The sequence below is a fragment of the Alosa pseudoharengus genome, unplaced genomic scaffold (assembly GCF_046254945.1).
Source record: "Alosa pseudoharengus isolate Yale_2024_CS ecotype anadromous, Long Island Sound unplaced genomic scaffold, YU_APseudo_1.1 YU_APseudo_1.1_scf_20, whole genome shotgun sequence".
Taxonomy (NCBI): Eukaryota; Metazoa; Chordata; class Actinopteri; order Clupeiformes; family Clupeidae; genus Alosa; species Alosa pseudoharengus.
This window is the reverse complement of record NW_027468664.1, coordinates 7,498,378-7,525,269: the sequence shown is the minus strand read 5'-3', so window position 1 is coordinate 7,525,269 and position 26,892 is coordinate 7,498,378. Positions and strand designations below refer to the sequence as shown.

The following is a 26,892-nucleotide window of genomic DNA, read 5'->3' as shown; positions in this document are numbered from 1 at the left end:
TCTATTCTTATAAAAAACTCAAATATTGCCCCACTTGACGTTTTGGGATTGCCAGTTGTAATTAGCCAGCTGGCAGATGACACAACTATTTTTATGAAGCATCTGGCCGAGACACCAAAAGTTTTGAAGACGATTGAGTCTTTCTCTAAAGCCTCTGGCCTGAAATTGAATTTAAATAAGTGTGAGTTAATGCCTATCCACAAGTGCAATCTAACCGAAGCCTATAACATTCCCATAAAATCTACAGTTAAATATTTAGGTATACTTATTTCTAGTGATCCAACAGAAAGGGAGAACATGAATGTGTCAAGGATAACCAAGGATTGTCAGGCTAAACTTAATTCATGGTTACTGAGAGACATTAGCTTACTGGGTAGAGTCTTTCTAACAAAAATGGAGAGTATCTCAAGGTGTATATATCCTGCTTATTCAATGGCTATTTCCAAGAGAGCCATTAAAAAAATCAATCAAATAAACTTTGACTACATATGGAAGAAAAGGGTTCACTATGTTAAAAGATCAGAAATCATAAAAGACATCAGAGATGGAGGGTTGGAGGCCATTGATATTGACTCCATAAACGGAACATTAAAAATCAAGTGGTTGAAATCATTTTTAAACAACAGTACCAGCTTCTGGTACCATATCCCCCATGAAATATTCAAAAAAATAGGTGGTATAGATTTTTTCCTTAAATGTGATTTCTGTATTCAGAAACTGCCCATCAAATTATCCCTCTTCCATCAGCAGGTTGCTCTATACTGGAAGATTCTGTACAATCATAATTTTACCCCTCACAACACACCTATCTGGAACAACAGATACATTACTGTAAAGAAGTCATCCTTGTTTATCAAGGACTGGCTAGAGAAGGGCATCTGGTCAGTCCTGCATTTAATTGATTCTAATGGTTGTCTTTTAACATATCAAAGCTTTTGTTTGAAGTATGAGTTAACCCGCAACATTGATACATATCATTCTGTATTTGATGCCATACCTGACTCCATTTTAGGCCTAATTAGAGGAATAATTTCAGATCCCAATATTTGTCCTTCCCTACCACGGCTCTTTGTTGAAGGTTGTGACTTTAAGAGTTTTAGATGCTCCAACAAATGTCTTAGAAACCTATTTATCAACCGGTCTTACCCCTTATTAACATATAGAAATTCTATTTTAAAAGTTTTTCCAAAGAATCGTATACAGCTTTTGCGAACTAAATACATAAGATATCCCATAATGCCTAAGGCCAAAGAGCTACATTTCAAAACTTTGAATGGAATATACCCCTCCAACGATTTAATCAAAAGGCGCTTTGGGATTGAAACTGATAATTGTGTATTTTGTAATGGGCTGGAAACCGCTGAGCATCTGTTTGTCGAATGTGTTTATGTTAAAACCTTGTGGCTTGACCTTCATAACTGGCTCAGTCCTAAATGTTTTATGTTAGATAACTTTGACTTGAAGGACATTATATATGGACTCTGTACTGTGAATGATAACGATGATCTCTTAGTCAATGTGATTGTTATTCTCTGTAAATTTTTTATACATAAATGTAAATACTCAAAGGTTAAGCCCACTTTTAGTGGGTTTTACAATGATTTCCTCTATTATACAAAAGCCCTTAAAGCTATGAAGGCTAAGAAAGCAGTACAACTTTTGAACAGTGTTACAGAATATGATTTAATGACTAAGCCCTAGTTATATGTTTTTTTTTTTTTCTGTTTTGTTTATTATTACTTTTTTTTCTTTTTTTTTTTTTTTCTCTTGCTTCCTCCTTTTAATTACGCCTGATCCTGTACATAGATGGATTCCTTGTGGATTGTTTTGACCCATGCTTAGTGTACTTGAATTACCATTAAAAAAAAAAAAAAAAAAAAAAAAAAAAAAAAAAAAAGAATTTATGGATTTTCCATTTCCCCAATTCTTGATTATTTTCTGTATAATTTATGCTACGGCAGCTCATTGGATATCTCTTGAATCGACACAAATACAAGTGGAACGTTTTGTAATGTACTTGTTACTAACGTGGATATATCTGGCTCAGGGTATGGGGAAAAAGTTAATTTGTTGATAGTTATAAAAAAAATTTTATACAATATTTTCAACCCGAGTCACCATTACAGCTTTGCCTTGCATAAATCATGTATTGAAAATTAACAAATTACCTGATATAATGGCAATGGGAAATAATTGACACAAATATTGTTCTATCTTGAGGTTATGTCCTGGGAAAACCTAGACTAACCTGTTGGCAAATTTGAATTTGCTCTGCATGTCAGTCTGGAAAGGAACCCATTGACGTCCCGTTTCTGATTCACCAAAAAACCCAGAAACATGTTATTTCTTTGGAACTGGAACATCATTTAGATGAAAGATGTGTTTCTTGGATTTAGTCAGAGTTTAATGCACCAATTTAAGTTTAATTTCACTGGAACCTCCCTGAAAGTCGCAAAACAGCAAGTTCAGAAACAGGCAGTGTTTTGTCAAAAAAAAAAAAAAGGAGCAGTGGGGGCAGGCCAGTCCGCAAACTCCCAGCTCCGCCCCACCAAATCAACACAATACACACAACAAAAGTGAAACTGGACGAGCTCTAATAACCTCTAGTTCCACTTTCTGTTAAGTTGCAATGTGAACGCCAGCCATGGAGGACACAACGGCAGGTCCATTTAAAAGGCAACTGCAACTATATTGTGCGTCTGCCCTAATTGAATGATAATTTTACCGTGGGGGGCCGCCATGGCAAAATCAATGTAAAGGAAACACTGAGGCATTTTGCTGATTGTGAACAGTTGGTATGTTGGTAGTTGTTACTAACAGTATGTTACCTTGGTAAAACTACTCATACACTTTGTAAAGACTGGGAAATGTTTCCAAACCTAGCATTATAATAGGCATTGACTTTGAAATCACTCTAGCCAAACCAAACTGATTGATCAGGGATTCCTAAAGTTACTTCCTGCTTCACTTAAACTTCACAAACTGACAATATACCGCATTGTCAGACAGGAAACAATGTATGTAGGCCTATCATTGTAGTACATAAATTAACACATTCTTCCAACTGCAATTTTTGATGTTTGCAGGTGTTGCTACACTACCATTTTCCACACAGCCACTTTCGATTTCAAAACTAGCGTCTTTGGCCCGTCTTTCCTGGTGTCTGAGGGAAACGTTAGTGTATTGCCATATGCCAGACTAGTATCACACTGAAAGGAGAATATAGGTGGATGTGGCCAGACTCACTGTTACCCACATGATTCAAATTACACAGCCAGAAACAGAAAATAAAATATTTAACAGATTTTATTTCACACCAGTAGCATGCAATTTTCAACAAGGTTCCCCAAATTGTCTGTTCACATAAACTTTATTGAATTTTACTTATTTTTTTATATGCGTTTCTCTATGTTTTTTCAGGTGTGAACTCCGACGGAAACTCTTGGAACAATCCGGGCATTTGTAGGGCTTTTCCCCTGAGTGAATCAACATATGCTTTCGGTGACACCCTCTCCGTGCAAAACGTCTCCCGCACACGGTGCAAGAGAAAGGCCGTTCGCCCGTGTGTGAGCGTAGATGGACCAAGCGATGACTGGAGGTGACAAACCCCTTGTCACACACTTCACACCTGAACGGTCTCTCTCCCGTATGGATGCGCACGTGCACCTTTAGGTCTCCCGCAGATGGGAAGCATTTCCCACATGTGGAGCAGAGGAAGGGTCTCTCTCCAGTATGGATGCGAATGTGAATGTTGAGGTTTCCCTTCAGGCTGAACAATTTACCACAGTAGGGGCAACAGTGCTGCTCAGTGGAGTGTGCTCCCCTCCGGTGAGATCGGAGCTGGGAAGGAGTGTAGAAATGCTTGCCACAGACCTCACAAAGGCATGGCTTATCCGTTTTGTGGAGGGGCAAATGGTGCTGAAGGCCTTTTTTGGACATGAAGCTTTTATCGCACTGGTTGCAACAATAGGACCGGAGTTCTTTGTGCGTCATCAAGTGGTTCTTCAACTCCAGCAGAGAAGAGAAATGCATTTTGCAGAACTGACACTCAGTTTGACTGGTCTGTGCCACAGCCACCTCGGTTTCCTTTGGTGTCTCTTGAAAGCAAGATGGAGGAGATGAATCCACTGATGAAGATGGAGCGGATGAATCCACTGATGAAGATGGAGCGGATGAATCCACTGATGAAGATGGAGCAGATAAATCCACTGATGAAGATGGAGCGGATGAATCCACTGATGAAGATGGAGTAGATAAATCTACACGATGGGTCCGCATATGACTCATTAAGCCTGAGCGCCGCTCAAACTCACGGCCACAGTGAACGCACAGATGTGTTGCACATTTGAGTGGAGCTTTCAGGTGTTTCAGTTTGTGGATAGCGAGGAGTGAGGCGTTTCGGAACTTCATTCCACACTGGGAGCACAGGTTCGTTGTGTCCCTGCTGTGGCAGCGCTGGTGCTTCAGCAGGTCAGAATAGCGGGCAAAGCACCTGTGGCAGTGAGAGCATTTCTTTTTAGCCAGCTGAGACACAAGGCTCTTGGCAGGACCTGCTGAGGAGAAGCTTGTCCTCGCTGGAGGCCTTACTTCTGAGTTGGCCGCATCCTGCAAGAGCCCCTCTTCTACAGCGAAATCATTAAAAAAAAAAATGATTACAAATGTTAAAATAGAATTACAAATATGTCAAATAAGTTAAAATATGTCTGAAATGGATCCTACCATCCCCATGATCCTGGTTGTTGTTGGAACTGTCTGACAGCACCTGGTGACCTCTGAAATCAGTAAACAACATGCATAAGTGGAAAAGTAACATTCTCTGACCTATATTAACATTTTTTGCATGGAATTGGAAATTATTTGTATAGCCTACTATTTGTTGATCTTACGTTCGCTGGGATGAATTTTCGGTTGGTGCACTTAGGTTGGCATTCATGATAACTTTCTTGCCAAGATGAGTTACAGCTGGGGCCTCCTGCAACATCTGATCACTGTTGACTGGAAAAGTCCAGCAGAACTCATGTAAAGGCACAGTGGTCTCCTTTAGAGCCCTTTCTGGCAATGACTCACTGTGGTTTTGTCCAGAGGTGTCAGGAAGTGTCCGTTTCTCTACAGCAATGTCTTCCAAATGAGCGCTCTCTGTTGAAGCCGTCTGAGGTACTCCTCTTGATATTCCACAGTAATGGGCAAAGTTTGAAAGGCTGGTGTCTTCTGTAATCCCCTTTCTCTCTGCCTCACATTCACTCAGATCAAGTTCAATGTCCACATCTTCATGGTCAACATCAAACTGCTTGTCGGACATTCCATGTTCCTCCTGTCCCACACGTAATGTTGGGTCATCTACGTGGTCCCTCTGCTGGTGAAACCCCTGAATCTTTGGGTTGTCTTGGTGCATCTGAGAGGAGGAGCTCTGTAGGTCCAAACTGGGCTCCTTTTGAAAAGTGTTCTGACTGTTGAGCGCATAATCTGTGTGTGGCAGTGACAAGGACAGGATAATTCTATCCTCCACTATTGAGGGCAGACCTATGGAGGATGAAGAAATGATTATGTTAGAAAAGTGACAGGTATGAATTCATTAAAATAGTCATTCAAGTTGACGTTCACCAGTAGTAAACAAAAGTTGTAAAAGTTTATACCATGCTTTGCTCTTCATTAGACGGCAGTGATGTATAACGGAAAACTTCAAGATGCAAGAGTAATAGTGGTATGAAGTTCTGGGACTAGTGTTAATGAACCTTTTTATAAAATGTGTGTACAATCCTGTTTAGTAGTATATGCAGTGAAGTAGCGACATGTTATAGTGTACATGATTAAGGCAATGGTTGACCTACCTTTACATTCACCATATCAGAAAGTGAGAAAGGTAAAGACATGCAATACATCAATGTGTTGAATGTGAAATAAAAAAAAAAAAAATAAATGTAAATGTGAAGTGAATATGAATGAACTTTGGGCAGCTAAATTAAATATACAACCCACAATTCTGGTCATTTTGATGGCAGATCAGAGCAGTACAAATGCAGTATATCTGTCTTCGAAGTATGATTCCCTAGTCTACACAGTGAACAACTAAAACATGGTATGTTAACATGTTGAAGAAGAGTACCATCGTCATCCAAAGACCTGTGGCAGTTGTCCTGCAGGAGATGCTGAAGGCCCTCTGTCTCATAGATATACTGCTTACATTCTTCCCAGAGCAAGGGACTGCTAATGCAGGAGGCAACCTGACAAATGGTTGAGATTACGGTGTAAAAATCCACGCATTTGAGTTTATAAATTATGGGCAATAAAGCTGATTCTGATCAGGTAAATCAGTGTAAAAAAAAATACACTTGAGGTCTCTACACAAATGTATTCTTGTGAAAGGTTAAAGGGGTGCCTCAACATACTTGTTTAAAATTTGGTATTGGGAGAATCTGTTCCAACCTTGAAATGAATTGGCAAACGAGAACCTGGAGAGCTTTGTCAAAATCAGGCCCATACTCCACAGGGTACACCCTCTGGAAGATGGCACAGGAGAAATTGTAAAAAAGGAGAAACATGGGGAGAAATATTTACAGTGAACCATGTCCTAATGAAGTAAAACATGTGACTGAAGCTTAAAAATAATGTTATAATCACAAACTTGTAGTCACTCACCTGAAAAAACTCGTCCTTTTTAACTGGGTCCTCCAACAATTTTAAAATAAGACTTGATAAGTTTCTTTGCAAATTATCCATTTCTGAATGTCTAGACTGTGAAGAAAAGTATAAAAGCAAAACTGAATTTTGAGGTCAAGTTCAAAACAAAACTAAACAACGCTACGGGTGTTGTAAGTCACATTGAATAACAACGTCTGGCTAATGACCAACAGGTTATAGGTTATATTGGCTGAATTATATGGAGGACAGCTTGAAGCCAGTTTGGAACTGATTCAATCTAGGCTATCTGATAAAATAAATTATGTATTCATAATTTCATATTAATGTAAATAAAGACCATGTGATTCGGACAATTTTACACATGGATTTTTTTTTTAGTATGATCTGATATTAAGAAATTTGACATTGGTCTACTAACCTTGGGAAGATGAGCAGATTGAATTTGATGTAGATGAGTCTTAAGAGTCTGTGAATCAACAAGCTGATCGCCTCTACACATCTCCAACATCACCTGATGGGTATAAACATGGGCATAGAAAAAATGAATGCACTCACAGGAAGATTGATCAATCATGACACCAATCAAGACACAAATCAAATGGTGTCAAACACCAACATTCTTACCTTCGCACGAAGTGCCATAACCAGAGTGGATTTCTGTCTGTAGCTAAGGATGTCTGGGACCACCTTTGTCACCAGACAGACAAAGTTCTCCAGCTTCTCATAATGCTCAACATTCTGCTTTTGTGCAACTTGCCACATGAAGGCTGTCATGAATCGTAGAGGAGGAACCAAAAGTCGCAGGGATGTCAAGGAAGGGGACACAGAGTCTGAAAACAACAGCACAAGGAGGGGAACATCAGAGAAAGGATGTATGTTTGAGAATAATAAGCATAAAACACTGACTACGCCTTCATTAGCAGATGGTAGGCTATGGTAGTGGTAAGTGGTATTTCGTGATGTTGCCTAACTATCTTTAGTGGCCAAGCACAGAAATGTCGATGAATCGACCCAGACTATTATAGCTTGTTATAGCGAAACTAGAACAACTGCAACCACGTCGTAATTGCATTTTACAGCTGGCACTGTCCAGACTCAGAGTTTACAAACTTTAGCTTTTGTAATTGTTAATACAAGTATTTAGTGACCTTTCCGAAAACAAACCTACCCATGGTAGTTCTTGACTGCGCGGCGGCAAATTGCTTCGTGCTATACACGGTTAAGTTACTTTGTTAACGTTATCGCCCCCTAAAGGCCTGGGGGGTATTCCAACAAACCTGTGTAACCATGAGATTAAAAAGTGATAAACCTCCTACATCAAGAGCCCTATAGCATTGTTTTGTTAGGAGATTAAAGCCATACAGCTCTTCTATTAGGATGTATACTACTTACCCTGGTTTGTCAATAAACCACATACTTGTAATACAATTAAATTGGGATAATTTAGTTCTCAAATGATTTTACCTTCTTAATAGTCTTTGTTTTTACATGCGCGCATCTCAACAGCATTGGTGTAGGACCGATGTCTGATAATGTGACAGACAGGCAGACAGACAATGCGTGAACAATGAAGGTACCTTATGAAGGCAGCTAATTCAACCCAACTGAAATCGTCAGCATTTTGTTAACTTGAGCTGGGCAAGTTTTGCTTGAGCTGGGCATAAGGGCCAACCTAAACTAACCAACAATATTTTGTTATCTTGTTAAACTGGGCTCTAAAAAAATCAACTGTGCTCATAAGGTATGCACACTTTTCTTTCTGGAGCTGTCACTCACGAGAATTGGGTGTGAAATGGCTGTCAAAGAGCTGTAAAACAATATTCAGCCATATTCAAAGGACAGTTTTCAACAGTATTCAATCCTAACAAGGAAAAAAAAAAAAAACCTTCCATCATGCATTATAATTCCATTTCAGACTTTGGCTCTGTTTGAACTTTGACACAAACACAAGCAAATGTCACCAACCTTTTTTTATTGATACAGGAAAGAATTGAGGTTAAGACATGCTGTTCCTTCAGATGTTCATACAAAAGTATTATTGAATTAGTATTTAAGTTTTTCAAATGTCTAACATTTACTGGACTACTGCCCCATGTGTTAGTGAGTGTCTACTCAAGTGATTACGAGAAGAATAACTTTTTGGACATATGGGGCATTTATATGGCTTCAGTCCAGTGTGGATGTACATGTGCTTTTTAAGAGAGGAATTGGCAGAAAAACCTTTCCTGCAGTGGACACAAGTGAAAGGCTTTTCACCACTGTGTACGAGTGCGTGTCTACGAAACTGGCTGGAATTGACACAGCGCAGGTCGCACACCTCACACCTGTATGGCCTCTCCCCTGTGTGTATGCGCATGTGCACCTGTAGCACCCCTGCTGAGCCGAACGCTTTCCCACACTGTGAGCACACATAGGGCTTTTCCCCCGTGTGGCTACGGATGTGAATTGTCAAGTTCGCCTGATGGGTATACTGTTTCCCGCAGAAAGAACAGCAGTATTTCCTTTCCACTGCATGGAGCCTCGTGTGCCGCTTGAGCACGGATAAGCTCTGGTAACACTTGCCACAATCCGAGCAGAGGTAAGGCTTTTCAGCCTTGTGCTTGCTCTGTCCGTGGAACTGCAGGCCAACTTTGGTAGTAAAGCTTTTGCCACACTGGCCACAATGGTAGGGCCTATACTCTGGATGTGTCTTCAAGTGGACCCTCATTGCAATGTCCTCAGAGAACGTCTCACCGCAGAACCGACACCGGCCTGGATCTGTCTTGTCTGGGGCACCGGCAGGGATGGATTTTGACTTTGCGTTGCCACGGATTCTCCTCGGCTGTAAACAGGATGGCCGTGAGGTGTCCTCCTTGTCGGCACTGGCCTGCTGATGATTCGTGAGACTGTTCAGCCGTTTGAACTCCCTGCCACAGTGAGCGCACTTGAACGGTGCCCTATCCGCCGTGTGAATTCTTCTGTGTCTGCGCCACTTTTCTCGGGACCCAAGTCTCAGCCCACAGGTGACACACTTATACTGCACACAAGCGTCTTTCAGCTTGTTGATGTCGACCCTCAAGGCGCCTTGGCCTTGCTGGACAGAATTAGGGCAGGTGGCCTCTTTTACCGGCCCTGTAAAGAGTGTCAAAATAATGTCATACCGTAAAATTAACAACATCCTATAGAAGTGATAAAAACTATCAAAAACTGTCACAGCATCCTACTGTACCTTTCACAGCTTTATTTGTATTGCTGCTGGAGGATACGTCTGAGAGCACCAAGACAATTCTGCAAAGAACACCACCAAACTCATAATGAACCTACCACACACAACATTACCTTCTCTGTGTCTCAATATTCAAACAAGAGGTTACATTATTTAGTACTTACTCCTGTTGTAACAATGCTAGATTAACTTCATGCTTAGGAGGAGCCACAGTCAGCTTCTCCTCAGTGTACTGGTCAACTTGAACGGGTGACAGAACTTCTGAAGCCACTACAGTCTGTAACACAGCCCCTTCATGGAATGAGGAACCCTGCTCTTGACCATAAGTGAGGCCAGGAAGCTTGGTGGTCACCTCTAAAGGTGCTCCATCATTGTCTTCATCCGTTACACTCTCCAAATCCAGGTCAAATTCTGTGCTCTCCTCATCATATACATCACCCTGTTTTTTGTTAATGGAGGTTCCAGCCTGTTTTTGGACATCTCTGACTCTGTGCACATTTGATGTCATGTTAATGTCTCTGTAGCTCTGGCCATGGCTGTGTAACTTCTGGTTCACATCTTGGGGCCCTTGAGAGGTAGGGCTTTGCAAATCCAGGCTGGGCATCATTTGCAAGTTAGTCAGATTGTGGCCCTCCCCAGGAGCACATTGGAATGACAGGGAAGATATGATTCGGTCCTCTACTATAGATGGAAGATCTGTAGATGGTGACAAGAAAAAGTAACTTTAAAAAAAAAAAACACACACACACAAACGGGCTGCACTGACAAGGCACCACTTGCACTATGCATTGTAGAGAACACCTTGGGTTGAGTTTTAAAAAGCAATATGATAAAATCAGATGTGACCTATTTCCATCCAGATTTCATGATATGTTTGGCCTATTTAAGGGCCTAATCAATACAACATCTTGAAAAGTACAGAAAAGTCACCAATTAAGTGCAGAGGCGGACAGAGTACACAGCTTCATTACTTGAGTAAAAGTACAGATACCCTTTGCTAAATTTTACTCAAGTACAAGTAAAAGTTAGCCTAGAAATCTAGACGCACCCTAGCGGCGGCAAATTAATTTGCTCAGCTTGTACGTCTAGTATCGAACCATAGGAATTTCTATTGGCTTAACACCGTGGATGACGGCCAATCACAGCGCTCTATTTCGTTAGAGAGTCTTAAGGCGGGCTTAACAGGATAACGACATCCTGCGACGGTGAACAACAAGGAAGGTGGCTATGGCAAACGAAGAGCGGTTGTTTGAATCGGCGTTGGCGTCAACTTAGGAGGAGTTGGACTTGTGCTTTTCTTTGAAAGTAGATCAACACAATGCACTTAAGTCATTCCTTTCGAAGAAAGGATGTATTTGCCGTTTTGCCGACCGGATACGGATATGGTCGTAGCGCTGGCCTATTGCATGCCTAGGCAGTTTGAAAGACAATTCTCTGCCCGCCCCTTGGATTAAGCGAGGTGAATGATTCGATGCCAGACTATACATGTCAATGATATAGGATGGCCCGCCAGGCTAAGTAAAAGTACAACAGTCAGATGTCTACTTAAGTAAAAGTACTGAAGTACTTGTTTTTAAAAGTACTTGAGTATCAAGAGTACAAGAGTAGCCTACATTTTCTAAATATTGCATTACTACTGCCACAGTGCTTACATTTATGTACAGAATGGTCCTATATGGAGTTATGAAAAATGTTAATGTTAATACCTTGGAGAATGTAAAAGGAATTGAAAGTAAAATCAAGTCATTTTTATCTTTTTATCATGTTGCCAGGGACGGGCAGTATTTCTAATACATGTATTTAAAATAAGTATTTCAAATACAAAATACTATTTTGTAATTGAAACACTTGAAGCGAAAACTATCATTAACTTGTTCAGAAAATTTAAATAGTCTGGCGAGGTGGGGCCACAGGTCGGCACATTCATTCCCGGGATAGACCTGCTGCGTCTTCATCCATTGTTTCGTCCATGGTTTCGTCTCTTATCTAAATCTGACCATGGAGTTAACTTTGGCGGAAAGCTGAAGGTGATTGCTGATAGGGTGTCCCAATCAGTGGCGCCTGCACAATCCAATCACGTTTGAGAGGGAAACAAATAATTGAGGGTTTCCGAGATTTTTCTTTTTTCCTTTTCTTTTAGAAGAAGTAACGGATACTCACGGTTATGGATAGAAATGTAGTGGAGTAAAGAGTACAATATTTGCCTCTCAAATGTACTTGAGTAAAGTCATGAGTACTCCCCAAAAATGATACTCGAATAAAGTACAGATCCCTCAAAATTGTACTCAAGTACTGTACTCATATAAATGTACTCCGTTACTGTCCGGCTCTGTTTAGGTGTTGAAGGACACTGGAGTCATTAAAGGGGAGGTCATTGAGAAGGATAGAATAATGTTAGAAATAAAACCATCAACACAGACATTTACATCAATAGTCTGGCGTTATAATTTATTTGCCTCAGGTGTACTGGGGAGTGGGTAAGACTGTTTTTAGTGGCAGGCTAACACATACCGTTGACTTGCGCTAGCCTAGCACCTGCAAAATCTGCAACTAGAAGGACTGGATGAAATGTGTTGAAAACGGTCTTCACTGATAAATATCACACTTGCTAACTTGGAAATTAGGTCCTATGTCCAAAATCCTGAACCACCCCTTTAAGGACAGTGAAGTCAGACAGGGAATGAGTGGGAGAGATTGGGAGTGGGATCAGGAAATTACCGTAGGATGGGTGGCATGGCGTCCCCTACACACTGCCATGTTTTAATGACATATTTTGTAATGATCGTTTCACATGACTTACACAAACAGCCCCAAAGATACTGTAGAAAATGTGTGTTCTAATTGTACATTTACATTAAAGGGACACCAGGCAACGTTTTTGTGTTAATTACTCATCTTCGTAAGTCGGTATCTGGTTAAATGACTCATTACAGGGCAAATGAAGACTCTCTCGCCCGCCCCTACTGCCTGTAGGAAGAATATCCCGCTTGCAAGTTCAGTGTATCGTACCCGGCGACCGAAGCAGTTTCAGTTTCCATCCTGCATCCACAGCACAGAGGGAGGCTAACACGTTAGCGATTGTTGCAAACGTGTGTATAATGGCAGAGCCGGCAAAGAAGCAGCGAAAACCCTTGACGGAAGATGCAAAGAAAAGGAAAAGAGCTTCAGACCGAGTGAGGGGGAGTTTCGTAGAGAAAAAGCATCAGGCTTGCCTGGTGTCCCTTTAAGTCTTACCACTCTCCCCTAGAGGTCCACTGTAATCATTCTGATGCAGAGTATGAAGGTGTTCCAGCTGACTGAGGTGCTGCTCACATTCATCCCAGAGAGAGGAACTGTCTATCCAGGAGGAAACCTAGGACATCAATGATGGAACTTTTTATTAGTACAGTCCAATATAGTTTAATTGATAAAGGTCATTCCTGTTTGCATGATGAATGTCAGTGCATTGTAATGGATGTAAAATAATTCATTTCCATACTTGTTTAAAGTTTGGCACTGGTAGGAACTTTTCCAGTCTTGAAATGAAATAGCCAACCAGAACCTGGAGCGCTTTGTCAAAGTCAGGCCCGTATTCCACAGGATACACCCTCTAGATGACAAAACCAAGACCATCTCTAGTCAGTGAAAATGTTACTGAGAACTACTAAGGGATTCTTTCACACAAACATAATATATTTGTAGATATTTAACAATATGTTTAGTTGTATAATGAAAGCACAGATTTTATAGATGGGCAATTCCACGGAAAATGTACTTTTTGTCACATCCATAACGCCAGTGAAATGCCTTGGCATTTATATGATGTGAATGATGATAATTAATTTTTTGTGTATTTTTTCTCATGTAAATTCTTCAGCCAAAAATAGCAAATGCTCAAATTTCATGTAATCATTCACATCATACCATACCATCAAAGTTAACTGATGGACAAATCAACAAAAACCTCCAAGGTCTGTGACGTAAGCTTGTGTGAAAGAATTGCTGTGAAGCAATGTGCTGTACATAACTAGTATCAATCCATCAAAATCATAATGAATGAAAATACAGCATCAATGGTGTGAAAATCAGATTTGGACACATTTTCTTTTTAAAAAAAATATCCCTTCACATAAGTGTGACCGACCTTGAAAAAGTACTCCTTTTCAACTGGATCCTCCAGCAGACTTAACACGAGCTCTAATAAACGTCTCTGCAAGTTTTCCAGTTCTGAACTTTTAGACTGTACAAACATCAAATCAGACACCATTATACATTATTTGTTTTTATATAATACTTTTCTGTTGTTAACAGATACAGCACAAATGACTACCACTCTAATAGTTCTGCCATGCATTAAATCAAATGGTAAAGAATTAACAAATTTGTGTGGCATGCATCGATATATTAATTTAGAATCTTTAGAAAAAAATGTTTTGTTTTTTTGTGAAAGATTGCTTTGGCTTTTCAAACTCAACAAACTTTCAGACCTCTCCATGACCTCAATAATAATTATGAGATGTAAATGTAAAATTATTTCCTCCACTTACATTCATAAGATGTCGAGTCTGGATTTCACTTAAATGACTCTTGATGATCTGTAGATCAGCAGGGACATCATCCCTGCACATCTCCAGTAACATCTGAAAAACATATGGCCATTAACCATGCATAAACATACAGTGATATTAGGGCTGAAACATAAAATCAATGTTTAATCAAAATCATAAGTTATTGTAAGTAACTAAGCAAGTCGCTATGTCCAAAAATAGTCGTGCAGCCATAAATAATGATGTTGGAGTATTTTGCTACTTCCTTTCGCAACACCATAGGCAGTACAATGAATGTAGTGTACTGCAAAAAAGGCAAGAAGTAGTGCTGGTCTTGCCCAAAAATAATATTTCAGTCACTTTTAAATTCATTATATTAAATATTGAACCGACTTTCAAAAATTATAACACTAACACAAATCAAATCACAATGCCAAAATCTGTCAAAAATAGAAAATCATATATAGATTGGGTTGTGAGGTGACTTCAGAGCTCACCTTTGTTCGAAGTCCCATAATTAGTGTGGCTTTCTGTCTGGGGCTCAAAAGGTCCGGTAGCCTCTTCAACACAACTGAGACAAAATTTTCCAATTTTCCAAAATGCTCTACATTTTGGTGATGTGCAACCTGCCACATGAAAGCGGTCATAAGTCGCAGCGGAGGAACCAGAAGACGGATGGACAATACACGTGAAGACGTATCTAGGCAAAAGACAGAATTATCATGTAAGTACACAAATCATATATTGTACATAATTTATCCACATGTTCAACATTTAAGGATTTTTTAACCTCACAGAAGATTGAGAATCATGTAGTCTATCGGTGGTCTGTCCTAGGCTACAATGTGGACCAATTACAGCCTAACAAACTAGAAAGAAATCAAATAGAGGTGAGCTGGAGTACTTGTCTACCTCAACAGATGTCTGTACAGGGACAGGGAATCTGCCCAGAAAAACATATCACAATAATCTCAATTAATCTTTCTATCCAATTTTCCGACATGAACCAGCCAATGCACAGCCTAACCATAAAATAACACAAGTGTGCATCAGGGTCTGAAATCCCACGTTGTCCACAGTTTTCAAATAGGCTATCCTCTGTGGTCTCCTGGTCTAATCCATTATTCGACTGTTCTAATGCAACGTTTCTGATCAAATGGATAACGTTACACTGAAGCTACAACCAGGCGACACTGACCTCACAGAAGAATTAATTATGCCACAAATCAGTTTAGACAGCCAAATATTTGCAACTGCGGTAAAAAGTGTAATTAACCTTACCCATATGTGCACGTTTTCATGTGTTTAATTTTTGCTAGACAGGAATCGTCTTCCTCTTCTTCCTCCTACTCCTCTGTTTATTTTTTTTAATTTGTTGGGTGGAATGTCTGCCACCTGCTGGGCTGGTGTCAGTAGCGTTAGTAGCGGACTGGGTCAAAAGAACAAATGTAGATTTATTATCAAAGTTTCTTTCTAAAAATCTCAAGGCAGCCTTCTAAGGACAAATTAAACGCATGTTTAAATTTAACTGACATGTTTCATGTTAACCCAATGGTGCACAGTAGGCCTATTTTATTTCAGAAAATGCAGTAACTACATTGCAGAGGAGTTTAGCCTACTTTATTTAAGGGAAATTGTGATGGCAACAACAATCACGATAACACAACGATTTTAACTAATAACATAGGCCTATATCAGACAAACACATAAATAAATAAATGGTCCAAAAATAAATTATATCAATATTTAAATCATATCCAATTAGGATATTACCAATATTATATCTGCAATGGAATGTTAATTGTGCATTGTCTCTTAGAAGATCTCCTCTCCTCTCGTGCAGAGGGGAATCATTTGTATATCTGGTCAGGAATGACTGACAATGAAAGAGTCTCCAGCTGAAAACACTCAGGCAGTGAAATTGGAATGAAATTAGTAGTGCTGTCAGTTAAACAACGGCGTTAACGTAAACCTATTTACAATCACCTGACATCCACCACATAACTAGATCTTTAGCCTAGGCCAACATGGTTTTATATTACGCAGTGAACATGTTTTAGATTTGTGAACAGAGAATGAATAATGATTTTAAATTAAATTATATTATTGCATCTAATAGAACAGTTGCAATAGATAGATAGATAGATAGATAGATAGATACTTTATTGATCCCCAGGGGAAATTCAAGGGATGGTTATAAAAAAAATAGGTCAAATGTTTTTTGGATGTAAGGAACTAAAGGTCTCTTCAAGTCATGACCAACCAACAGATGTACCCTATTAATTACCCAATAAACATTACAAGCAAGTACTTCTGTACTTTAACTTAAGTAAAAATCTGACTTAGCAACTTTCACTTGTATTGGAGTAATATTTAACATGGTGTATCTATACTTTCACTTAAGTACAGGAATTGTGTACGTCGTCTACCTCTGGCTCCAGAGTAGGCTACTCCCAAGTACAGAGCCAGCTCTTTTAGTCAGCTTGTTCAGTTTGTGGTTGTTGCTGACTGCTGTTGCTGCCCAAAATGATGACTGCAAAGAAAGTTGCAGAGTTCCATGTTGCACATCTCTGCGAACAGGATATACTAGAAAACTAGACATTTTGGGTCCAATGAAAGAAAACAATTTTGCCTATGGTACCTACGTTGCAAAGTCGTGAAAGGAATATAATAATGAATTTCAAATGTGCTTAGGAGTTGCTCTATTCAGGTGAAAATGTTACCTTGAGGGGTATAGTATAGGCTACCAGTCATTACTTGGCAAGTTTTTGTTATACCACTGGGCTAAGCTCTTCTGAATGTCGCCCATAGACCACGGGGAGGCAGCAATGTGCCCTTGCAGACAGAGCTGTGCTTGAGCCAGAGCAGAGAATGTCTAATAAGGGGAGAACTGCCACTCTCGGAAAACTTCCGGTTTCTTAACTGGTTGCAGTTCCTTCTGTGGTTCCACATGAGGGCGCTCGTCCACGAGTGCAGAATGCATGGAAGTCTATGGAGCTGTACCCCTCAAAATCCACTTTTCTCGGGATATAATTTTTTTTCAAGTAATTTGAGTATTGTATTCGAAAGGGGAGGCAAAGAAAATACACTTGGTTGAGTATTATATTTTTTAAAGTCACTTAATTGTTCTAAAAAGCCTTTCAAATGTGTCAATGATGTCATTCATTAGCACAATGCTAGCGTGTTATGTGCAACAACGACCCAACCTGTAAGAAATCAAAAGGACATAAGTACTCGTTCATTCAACTTTTGACCTATAACCCATGTTGAAGTTATACAAACTACAATCAAATCTGAGATTTGTCAATGACAATCAGGTGAAAGAGACAAATTTAGCCGTCTAGCTCCATTGACTCCCATTTATTCTGCACTCATGGCGACCGCCCCCAGTGGAACTCTGGTGGAACTGCATCCAAAATTCGGTACAATGGGACTTAATACGGAGTGGCAAGGCTCTCCGTAGACGGGCTCTGGCCAGAGCCACGCGCAAAGTATTCTGGTACATGGATGTCATGACGGCAAGTTCAAAACAGAAAACGTCAGTTCTAGTCGACCCCGGCCACCGTGCTTCTATCAGTGCATTTCTAGAAACCCTGTTAGTTTCGGATGCGCCAAACAGTGTTTTTACAGAACAGCACCACCGTGGGTTTCCACTGAAAGACATTTGCACCACAATAGTAGGTAGTGTCTGGTTCAGGAAGGTTTTGAGAAAAAATGCTGGCTGAAAAAGTTAGCTGTAATGTTAGCTTGTAATGTTATGTCAGCTTGGCTTTTAGCTTGCCTTCTAACGTTATCTTAAATCGTTACATTGATGATAATAACGTATTTACTCTATGTCCCCCGTATCATCTGTTGGTTTATTTGTTAGATGGTTACAGTACGTTAACATTGCAGGTATAAATGTGTAGTTGTAGTTGTCACGTCTGTTAGGGTAGCCAAGTAACGCGTAACTCACGTGTTAGAAACCTAGCGTTAGCAGACATTAACAGATGCTAACTGTTAGTGCTGGCAGGGTATGTAACCAAAAAAGAGAGCTTGATAAGTACATTTTCCAGATCATCTGTTAAACTGCCAGTTGGTCTTATGATTTAGCATTGTCTAACATTGGCAATTTGGCCTTATGGTAACATTATAAGACAGCGATGAGCAGTGGGAACAAAGCCATAGAACTTCAGATGCAAATGCGTCAGAATACTGAAGATCTCCAAAACTTCATGAGAGAACTTAACAGCTGGGAAGCTGACATAAAGAAGAAGGACGTACAACTCCGTACAGGGAACGAGGGAGACAGCTCAGTATGACTGGATTTTTTGTTTGTTTTTTAAATAGCCATTATCCATTAGCGTTTTATCTAAAGACACGCGTTGTTGTATCTATTTTTGTTTTTGGCAGAAAAATATACCACCAGTGAGAAACAAAGATTTCAAAAAGAAGAAGCGTAAAACAAAAAGCAAACTGTCAGACAAGGATGCTCACAACGAAGACAAGAAATCCAGTCGGATCAAGTCATATGACTATCAGGCCTGGGAGAAATTTGATGTGGTAATATGTTAATATGATCATAAAAATAAGTAATGCCATCTTCCCCTTTTTCTGACAATGTTCTCTTTTTGCGGTTTAATCATGTTTGAGACTTACTCCAGTTCTTGCTATTTTTGACAGGACAAAGCTCTGGATTCGGTAGACAAGGAAGAGAGTCAAGAGGAGTCAAACGAGTCGGATTCTGAGGACGGTGCTGTTAAGGTTGACCAAGAGGCAGCTCTGGCTGAGAAGGAAAAAGTTTGTGACCTCAAAAAGTTTTGTGTTTGTCAATGTTTGAATTTCTTTTTGGTAAAAATATTTTTGGGGATTCATGATATTTTGGGATGTACAGTTTATCTATGCACCTGACACCATGTGTTTGTGTAGTAGTACAGTATATATAATTTGTGTCTGCGAGGTTAAAACTCTTATGTTGCTCTCCAGGGAAACCAGCTTTTTAAGCAAGGAAAGTATGATGACGCTCTGGAGTGCTATACCAGAGGCATGGATGCTGATCCACATAACCCCATCCTCCCTACCAACAGGGCTGCTTGCTTCCTCAGACTCAAAAAGTATGTAATCTACTTTATGCTTGGTTGATGTATGATACTATACCTATTTATCATAGTGAAACATAAAATAATATGCTTAATTCTTTTCGCAGATATGCTGTTGCTGAGTCAGACTGCAATTTGTCTATTGCTCTGGACAGTAAATACGTCAAAGCTTATGCTCGAAGAGGAGCTGCACGTTTTGCCTTGGGGAATTATCGCTCTGCCTTAGAAGGTGCATGGACATTAAGTCTGATCAATAGATAAACTGATAAAAGAACCAGCCTCTTGGATGGTGTTAGAGGATAAAGTGTGTCCGTTTTTGAACACTTCTGTAAAGCTTGTACGTAGTTTGGTACTTTTGCCAGTTTCCAGTTATGTATGCTGTTGCACTAAAATGGATTTATTTGTTGACTGTTGCAAGATTACGAGACTGTTCTCAAGCTGGAACCTGGCAACATGGAGGCTCAGAATGAGCTGAAAAAAGTCAAAGAGGTACAACTCTGCACTGCACTGTGAATATGAAAGGAGTGTATATGTGCTGTGTGCTAAGTAAGCATAAGGTAATCTCTTACCATGTCTAAGGCCTTGGCTAAAGTGGGACCCTCAGAGAAAGGAGAGGAAGGAAAACCGGGAGAGACTGTGATCGACCCTGCCCTGCAGAAGAAGCTTGAGGAGCAACAGAAAAGACAGGAGGCAGTATTGCACAAGGACCGGGTAGGCCTTTTCCACCACGTGTACAATTCACAAAGGAGAAATGCCCTAATTTATGAAGTCTGGCATCTTGTATGACTATGAAAGATGACAACAGCCTGTTCTAACGGTGTGACTTCTTCAGGGCAATGCTTACTTCAAAGAGGGGAAATATGAAGCTGCCGTAGAATGCTACACACAGGGCATGGAGGTAGATACCACCAACGTTCTCCTTCCAGCCAACCGGGCGATGGCTTACCTGAAACTGGAGAGGTACGAAACCCTTTGAAACTGCCAGTTGTTGTTCAATGGCTGTAGAGGCAATTGCTTCAACTTGTAGAGGTAATTACCGCTACACACCTTCCTGTAGGATACTTAGGGAAAAGTGACTAGAAATTTGAGTCAGTGTTTCCCATACATTGACTTATTTGTGGGGGCCCACCACAATATCAACATTGACCACCACACAATGATTTTCCAGGTTATACTAAATTGTGCTTAAATCTGGTTAGCATCATAACCACACTGTGCTAATTTGTTATAAACTGTATTCAAGTTAATTCTGCAAACCAACCACCACAAATGGAATTCAAATCTGTGGGAAACACTGTTTGAGTAGATGTTTATTATTCTTATTATTTTCAGTTGTCTTGCTATAGTTTAATGTCATTCAGTATGGATTGATTGAATCCTGACTTCATGCTTTCTTGACCTTTTCTTTTTCCAGATATGCAGAAGCAGAGAATGACTGTAGTATAGCCATAGCTTTGGATGGTACCTACTCTAAAGCCTTTGCCAGACGGGGAACAGCTAGAGCTGCTCTGGGAAAGCTGCAAGAAGCCAAAGCAGGTGTATAGATGGCACAAAAGCTTGGCACAAAAGCTTATCTCTCCACAAGTCTTTCAAATAGCTAACATCCGTGTTCCATAGTACATAATCACTGATATTAACTTGGAGCATCCTCCAGCCTGTTGAAAGAAATATGTGTTGTCTTCATGCAGTCAGACATGGTCATGGATGTCTGTGATGTTTAAGGTGCATTTATGTTTTGCTTCAGTGAAGTAGCAGATTATTTACTCAGAGAAATGTTTTGTCTTGTATAGACTTTGAAAAAGTGCTGAAGTTGGAGCCTGGAAACAAGCTAGCTGTAAATGAACTCAACAAGATTAAAATGGTAAATTCACAAATGACTTACTAGTATAACCCCACTGACATTACTTTTATTTTGACATTTAGAATCACATGTCCTGTAAATAAATGTTTATTTAAATAATAAATGTTTATTTTCGAGCCTCACTCAGAACAGTTAGTCATAAGTCATAATTTCCTCTCATTTTGCCAAGGACATTAATGTGGGCCGAACGTCAGTCGGAGAGCACAGTCAGAGAAGAGTAATCCAGCCAATAAGCAAGCCACCTCACTTGCGCTCAACTGTAAGTCACATTTCCACTCTCTAATGCTTCTTTAAAAGTTTGAGTGTTTTTTGAGTGCCCTTCACGTCATCGTTATGTTCTGTTTCTACCTATGTTTTTACAGAAGCCACTAAGAAGGGTGGAAATTGAGGAGATCAAAGGAGATATTGCCCCTTCAGACAAGTCCCTTAGCACGGCAGGTGGATCTGTCTCCCTTGAAACCCGGGTCCCATCACCACTGGCAGTTCAGGCTGAAAGTAAGGCTAAAGGTGAAGGGTCATCACTAGGATCATCCCCCTCTGCCAAAATACAGAAGATCGAGGAGCTGCCGGACCCAGTCTCACAATCTCCAGCCAAGTAAGATTCTGTTACAATCAAACAATTGGGATTAACCATTAGGTTATCCCTAGCTATTTATGTGTCCATTGTGTTATGTAAGGTTCTGTGATCTGTAAAGACTGTGATTCCAGTGTTTCCCATACATTGACTTATTTGTGGCGCCCCATCACAATATCAACATTGACCACCACACAATGATTTTCCAGGTTGTACTAAATTGTGCTTAAATGTGGTTAGCATCATAACCACGCGGTATTCAAGTTAATTCTGCAAACCAACCACCACAAATGAAATTCAATTCTGGGGGAAACACTGGAGTTACAAATCCGTTCAAATTCAGCAGAGGGTTTTCACACATAGGAGTGAAATAAACACCTTTGCCACAATTTCTCATCTTTTGTGGTACTCCGGTGAACCAGAGTGTTTGCTGGGTTGTCGAGTGGTTTGCTTTGCTTATCACCACCTTTTTTTACTTTCTCAAGAGTTTGTCAAGGATTTCAAGTGAGGAGAACAAACATTGCCAACAGAAACCTTCATTGAAAGGTTCACCCTTGTCCCATCAGCCATTAGGTAGCCTACCATAAAATTTGTTTCAGGCCTTCAATGGTGTCTACTGTGACTGAGGATTTAATATGTTTAATAACGAATAAAGTTCCATAAATGTAAATAGTCTAATATGTTCATGTGCATAAACATCTGTACAGTAATTTCCTGTGTATTAGCCGCATTGTGTATAAGCCGCAGGACCGTGTTTTATACAAGTCAAAAGAAACAAAACCATATTAATACCATATTAACTGCCCCCGTGTATTAACCTCGTAGCTGAAGAAATTTTGCAAAATCAATGTATAAGCCGCGGCTAATAGTTGGGAAATTACGATATACAAGGCAACAATGTCATTGTCGTAAATAGGACAGACAGACAGAGCAGCTCAGGCCAGTTTAAGGTCACTTGCAGTTCAATTCAGTGAGCTAAGCAGCCATACATCACAAACAACCTGAGAGAGGTGGAGTTGTGGACTCCATTGAATAACCAGTGTGTGCAATATGTTCAATGCTTTGTACGTGAAAGGGTGGGTATTTTAACATAGATTATGTATTGTGCCACCAGGTGCCTTTGAAGGTAACACCTCACCTGTGCTATGTCAGGGGAGAAATCACCACCCTACAGATTTATTTTAAGAAATGTCAACACAGCCTTTTGAACACTTGCTCAACTGGCCACTGAAACCTGCTACTAAAGACACTATGAAACTCAGGAAAAGGGATTTGCTCACCTCGTAATGTAGGAACTTGCACGCTGATACTTGCACTGTCCTAAATGTTCATGTTGAAAGGACATATAACGCTATGACGTAAATTGATGATTGATCAATAAACTTGGATGGATGCTAAATAGATCATTAATATTCTCTTTAAAACCATGTTTCACTGTTTCACTCTGCGTCAGGGGACCTGAGGGTGACCGTTCAAAAGCCTCAGGGAGTAAGCGGGTAGAGAGGCTCCCAGACGCTTCAGAGCAGGCCACCTCCTCAAGCCACCAGGAGTCTGATGTCCCACCAACCCCGCCAGGCAACAGTTTCCAGTTAGAAGCCGACTTGAGGAAGATCGGGGAAAGGCCTGAAATGATTTACAGATATTTAAAGGTGTGTGCTGCTGCTGCTAACACCTTATCTGCTTATGCAAGAGAGCAAATGTACTTTTCTCTGGGCTTTATGTTGAACAAACACAATATTTAATCACTGATCTGCCTTTGTTGGCTAATCACCTGCTTTACTGATGAGTGCAGTAACTGATTTTAATCATCAAAATATTTTTGTCCTGTGAACTGCTCATTGCAATACAAATATGTTCAAATTGTCATTAGGATAGCCTCACATTGGGCAAAACATTTCTACAAACAGGAGAACGCGAAGCATTGTTTTCACGTTTATCTCTCACGTTTCGTTTTAGCAAATTCAACCAGAGGCTTACACCAGAATTTTTCAGAACTCCCTAGAACCTGAAATTTTGAATCAGATTTTGAGGATTCTCCAGAATTACTACATCAAGTAAGTATGACTCTGCAATTGGTGTGTGAGTCTGACTTATTTTCTGCCGCCTGAAATGCTTCACAGCAGGTATGCTTTATAGATACAGTAACTGCTGAACTGTCCTCCTCTGTTCAGGAATGAAAAGCCTACACTCATCCTGGACATCCTCAAGAACCTGGCTAGCGTGAGGCGATTCGACATGGCAGTCATGTTCATGTCATCTGCAGAGAAGAAAGGTATAAACTATCAGTTATCTGTCTTGAGCAAGGAAAAGGTCATGGATGTATGTTTGTCTTGGATCAATATTCTGTCTCTGCCCAAATGTGGCTATTGCCTGATTCAAACACACATCACGGTGTTAGCGTTCCAAGATGTTGATAATTTTGTACGCTTTGACACAAAATGAAGACAGGAGCCAGTGATCCAAAAGAACAATACAATTGTATTATCTTTGCAAAGAGAGAGAATGAGACAAAACAATGGTTCGTATCTGACATGTTCTGCAGGCAAGCTTCTTTTATATCATACAATCAGGGTGTGACAGTTAACATATGGCCTAAAACATGACATAGCTTGACCCTCAGGTCAGACAACGCATTCCGAAATTGTGACATGAGCTTCTCTCCGTTCCTCTGTGGTTGATTTTAAACTTTCACTTGGGCGACTCAGCATATCTGGATATTATGCATGTCTGGATTTTAGCAAAAGAGGAACTATAAACAGAACACAAGGTTCATGTTCGCAGACTAAGACACAATAATATACAAAACATAAGATTTATAACTAAACATAAGAGTCAAAATGACAGGTCAGAAGATTCATATATGTGAACCAAAACAGCAGATACATGTGAACCAAAACAGTACATGTGAACTAAAACAGCATCATAAGGATGCATGTGAACTAAAACAGCATCATAAGGATGCATATGAACTAAAAAAAACATATCACTTATAGGTGTTTTAAAACAGTGCAATAACTTTTCTTAATTATCATTATAAGCTAGCAGATATATAAAGAGTTTATATTTCTCCAGCACAAGTGCATTGTGCCGTTGCCAAATGGCTTTCCTTTCATTGAGAGTACACTGGAAACTGCTTCCTGTTTCCAGTTTAGTTTGCCACCAACAAGCAGCTCACTGCATGCTGTACTTGTGATGTCTCTGTTGTAAGATGCAGAAAAGCTTTCTGCTTTTGTGAGATATTTTATAGCTATCTCTGCTATACTGTTTATTTACTGTATTACTGTATATTTTAGGGATCCAGGAGCTTTTTGAGACTATACAGCAAGCTGGGCTTAAGGATGCGTCCGTCCAGGCCCTGCAGAAGAAGTATGGAGTATGACATCTGTACTGAGAGGAGAACCATGGTAAATGCAGCAATCTAGAGCTGCCGAATGAATGAATATATCCTTCCAGGTGGAGCTGAACTGTGTTTCTGGGATATTACATTGTGGAATATAGCCCTGGAATTGACACTGACACTGTGCAGACCCAGTAAGGGCCAAAGGAGAAGGTGAATGAATGTCATATGTCACAAGTGTGATTGTGCTTTACAATGAATTAAATAGGTGAAGAAAGATGAGCTCTTGTGACTCATTTTATCTGTGTAAAATGATGATAAGGTAATGTTGAGGTAATGCCATATTTGTCCAGGCTGCTCCATCCATATTATATTGATCAATTCTTTACATCACTTGTTTTACGAATTTATTTGTGTGTGTGTGTGTGTGTGTGTGAGAGTGAGAGTGTGTGAGCGAGCGAGCGAGGCGAGCGAGCGAGCGATGCACAAGGATTTCTTTAAAAAGCAGATTTTCATTTGAAAAATGCTACGTCATGTTGTCATAGCATGTTTTTGTTTATACAGTATAACTTGCATTTTAGTTGCATCTTGAGATCAGAATTACAAATACCGGTAATGTTTAATTGTTTAGATATCTTTTATACAAAAGTACTTCATCTGATGTCAACCTACAGTAGAGGAAGCATTTTCACAATGAATCACAGCCGCACCAGTCAGGATCTGTTTGGAGGGAAAACATTATGGTAAAGCAAATTTTGCAAAATTATCCTAAGTAACACCAACTACTACTACTACTAGGCAGTAACGTCTACATACAAACATGACTGTCATCTATGTCTGGTCACAGGTATTAGTAATATTTACTGCAACGGCAATACTTTAATAATTTGGTATAGGATAGGTAGCAATATGCTTTATTATGGAGCTATATGTTGTCCATTATAGCCAGCTGTCTTACCTGTAACATCAAGTGTTTCATTTGCTCCTGCAAGCTTCCCAGTGACAATATTCTGTGCTATGCATATCAGGGTTTCAGTGGCCACATATTTACTGATGGTAAGATCCACTTCACTGCCATGCAGTGTTCTCCCATAGACCTCCCATGTGTAGAAACAAGGTGGGGTGCAGACAGCTGAACACTCAAAAGTGACCTTCACCCCTACTTGTAGTGAGTTTGGTCCAGAGATATAGTGAAATTCTTTGGGCCATCTGCAAGAAATAAAAATGTACAGGGAATAATGTACCAAAAGAATCAGTTCAGTGTTCGTCTCAACATTTGTATAGTTTTGTATAATTGGATTGATTGGCACACAGGCAAGTACATTACATTACATTTAGCAGACACTTCTTGACCAAAGTGACATACATATGTCAGGTATATTACAAGGGATCACATTGTCCCCGGAGCAACTTGGGGTTAAGTGCCTTGCTCAAGGGCACAACAGTGGAAGCTGGGAATTGAACCGACAACTTTCAGGCTACTGCACGCTAGCCCAGCTCCTTAACCACTACACCGCCCACCGCCCTGGTGGTACACCTTCATCAGCTACTGTACACTGGCCAGATTGACTTAACTCAGGAGTCTATGGCCCATATGTGCATGCCCTGTGACTGTGACACTTTAGACATTTCAATCCCATAATCCATGAAGTGACTACTTCAGTTTTATATT

General features: G+C 40.0%; 3 protein-coding genes across 5 annotated transcripts; 1 reads left to right on the top strand and 2 right to left on the bottom strand.

Moving 5' to 3' along the window:
• Positions 1-3,288: 3,288 nt before the first annotated feature.
• LOC143135993 (uncharacterized) lies at positions 3,289-7,835 on the bottom strand. Its single transcript, XM_076296392.1, has 9 exons — positions 7,808-7,835; positions 7,264-7,469; positions 7,058-7,150; positions 6,637-6,732; positions 6,387-6,497; positions 6,104-6,221; positions 4,887-5,520; positions 4,720-4,772; positions 3,289-4,622 (listed from the first exon to the last, which is right to left on the bottom strand). Exons 1-9 carry the CDS (start codon positions 7,809-7,811, stop codon positions 3,385-3,387), a joined length of 2,553 nt encoding a protein of 850 aa, XP_076152507.1. The 5' UTR covers positions 7,812-7,835; the 3' UTR covers positions 3,289-3,384.
• rpap3 (RNA polymerase II associated protein 3) lies at positions 7,513-25,613 on the top strand. 3 transcript variants are annotated; one of them, XM_076296393.1, is made up of 17 exons: positions 7,513-7,565; positions 18,507-18,665; positions 18,763-18,912; positions 19,033-19,149; positions 19,336-19,463; positions 19,556-19,677; positions 19,867-19,937; positions 20,028-20,159; positions 20,281-20,408; positions 20,863-20,984; positions 21,239-21,309; positions 21,479-21,568; positions 21,672-21,904; positions 23,337-23,532; positions 23,840-23,937; positions 24,055-24,155; positions 25,177-25,613. In XM_076296393.1, the coding sequence occupies exons 1-17, from the start codon at positions 7,563-7,565 to the stop codon at positions 25,260-25,262; spliced, it is 2,007 nt and encodes a 668-aa protein (XP_076152508.1). In that variant the 5' UTR covers positions 7,513-7,562; the 3' UTR covers positions 25,263-25,613. The 3 variants fall into 3 exon arrangements, with proteins under 3 accessions (XP_076152508.1, XP_076152510.1, XP_076152509.1); XM_076296395.1 differs by lacking the exon at positions 7,513-7,565 and adding an exon at positions 17,894-18,047 and having other exon boundaries at positions 18,511-18,665; XM_076296394.1 differs by lacking the exon at positions 7,513-7,565 and adding an exon at positions 17,894-18,047.
• Positions 8,592-15,711, bottom strand: LOC143136571 (uncharacterized). Its single transcript, XM_076297285.1, has 9 exons — positions 15,652-15,711; positions 14,868-15,070; positions 14,371-14,463; positions 13,968-14,063; positions 13,323-13,433; positions 13,079-13,196; positions 10,009-10,540; positions 9,848-9,906; positions 8,592-9,750 (listed from the first exon to the last, which is right to left on the bottom strand). Exons 1-9 carry the CDS (start codon positions 15,653-15,655, stop codon positions 8,714-8,716), a joined length of 2,253 nt encoding a protein of 750 aa, XP_076153400.1. The 5' UTR covers positions 15,656-15,711; the 3' UTR covers positions 8,592-8,713.
• Positions 25,614-26,892: the final 1,279 nt, after the last annotated feature.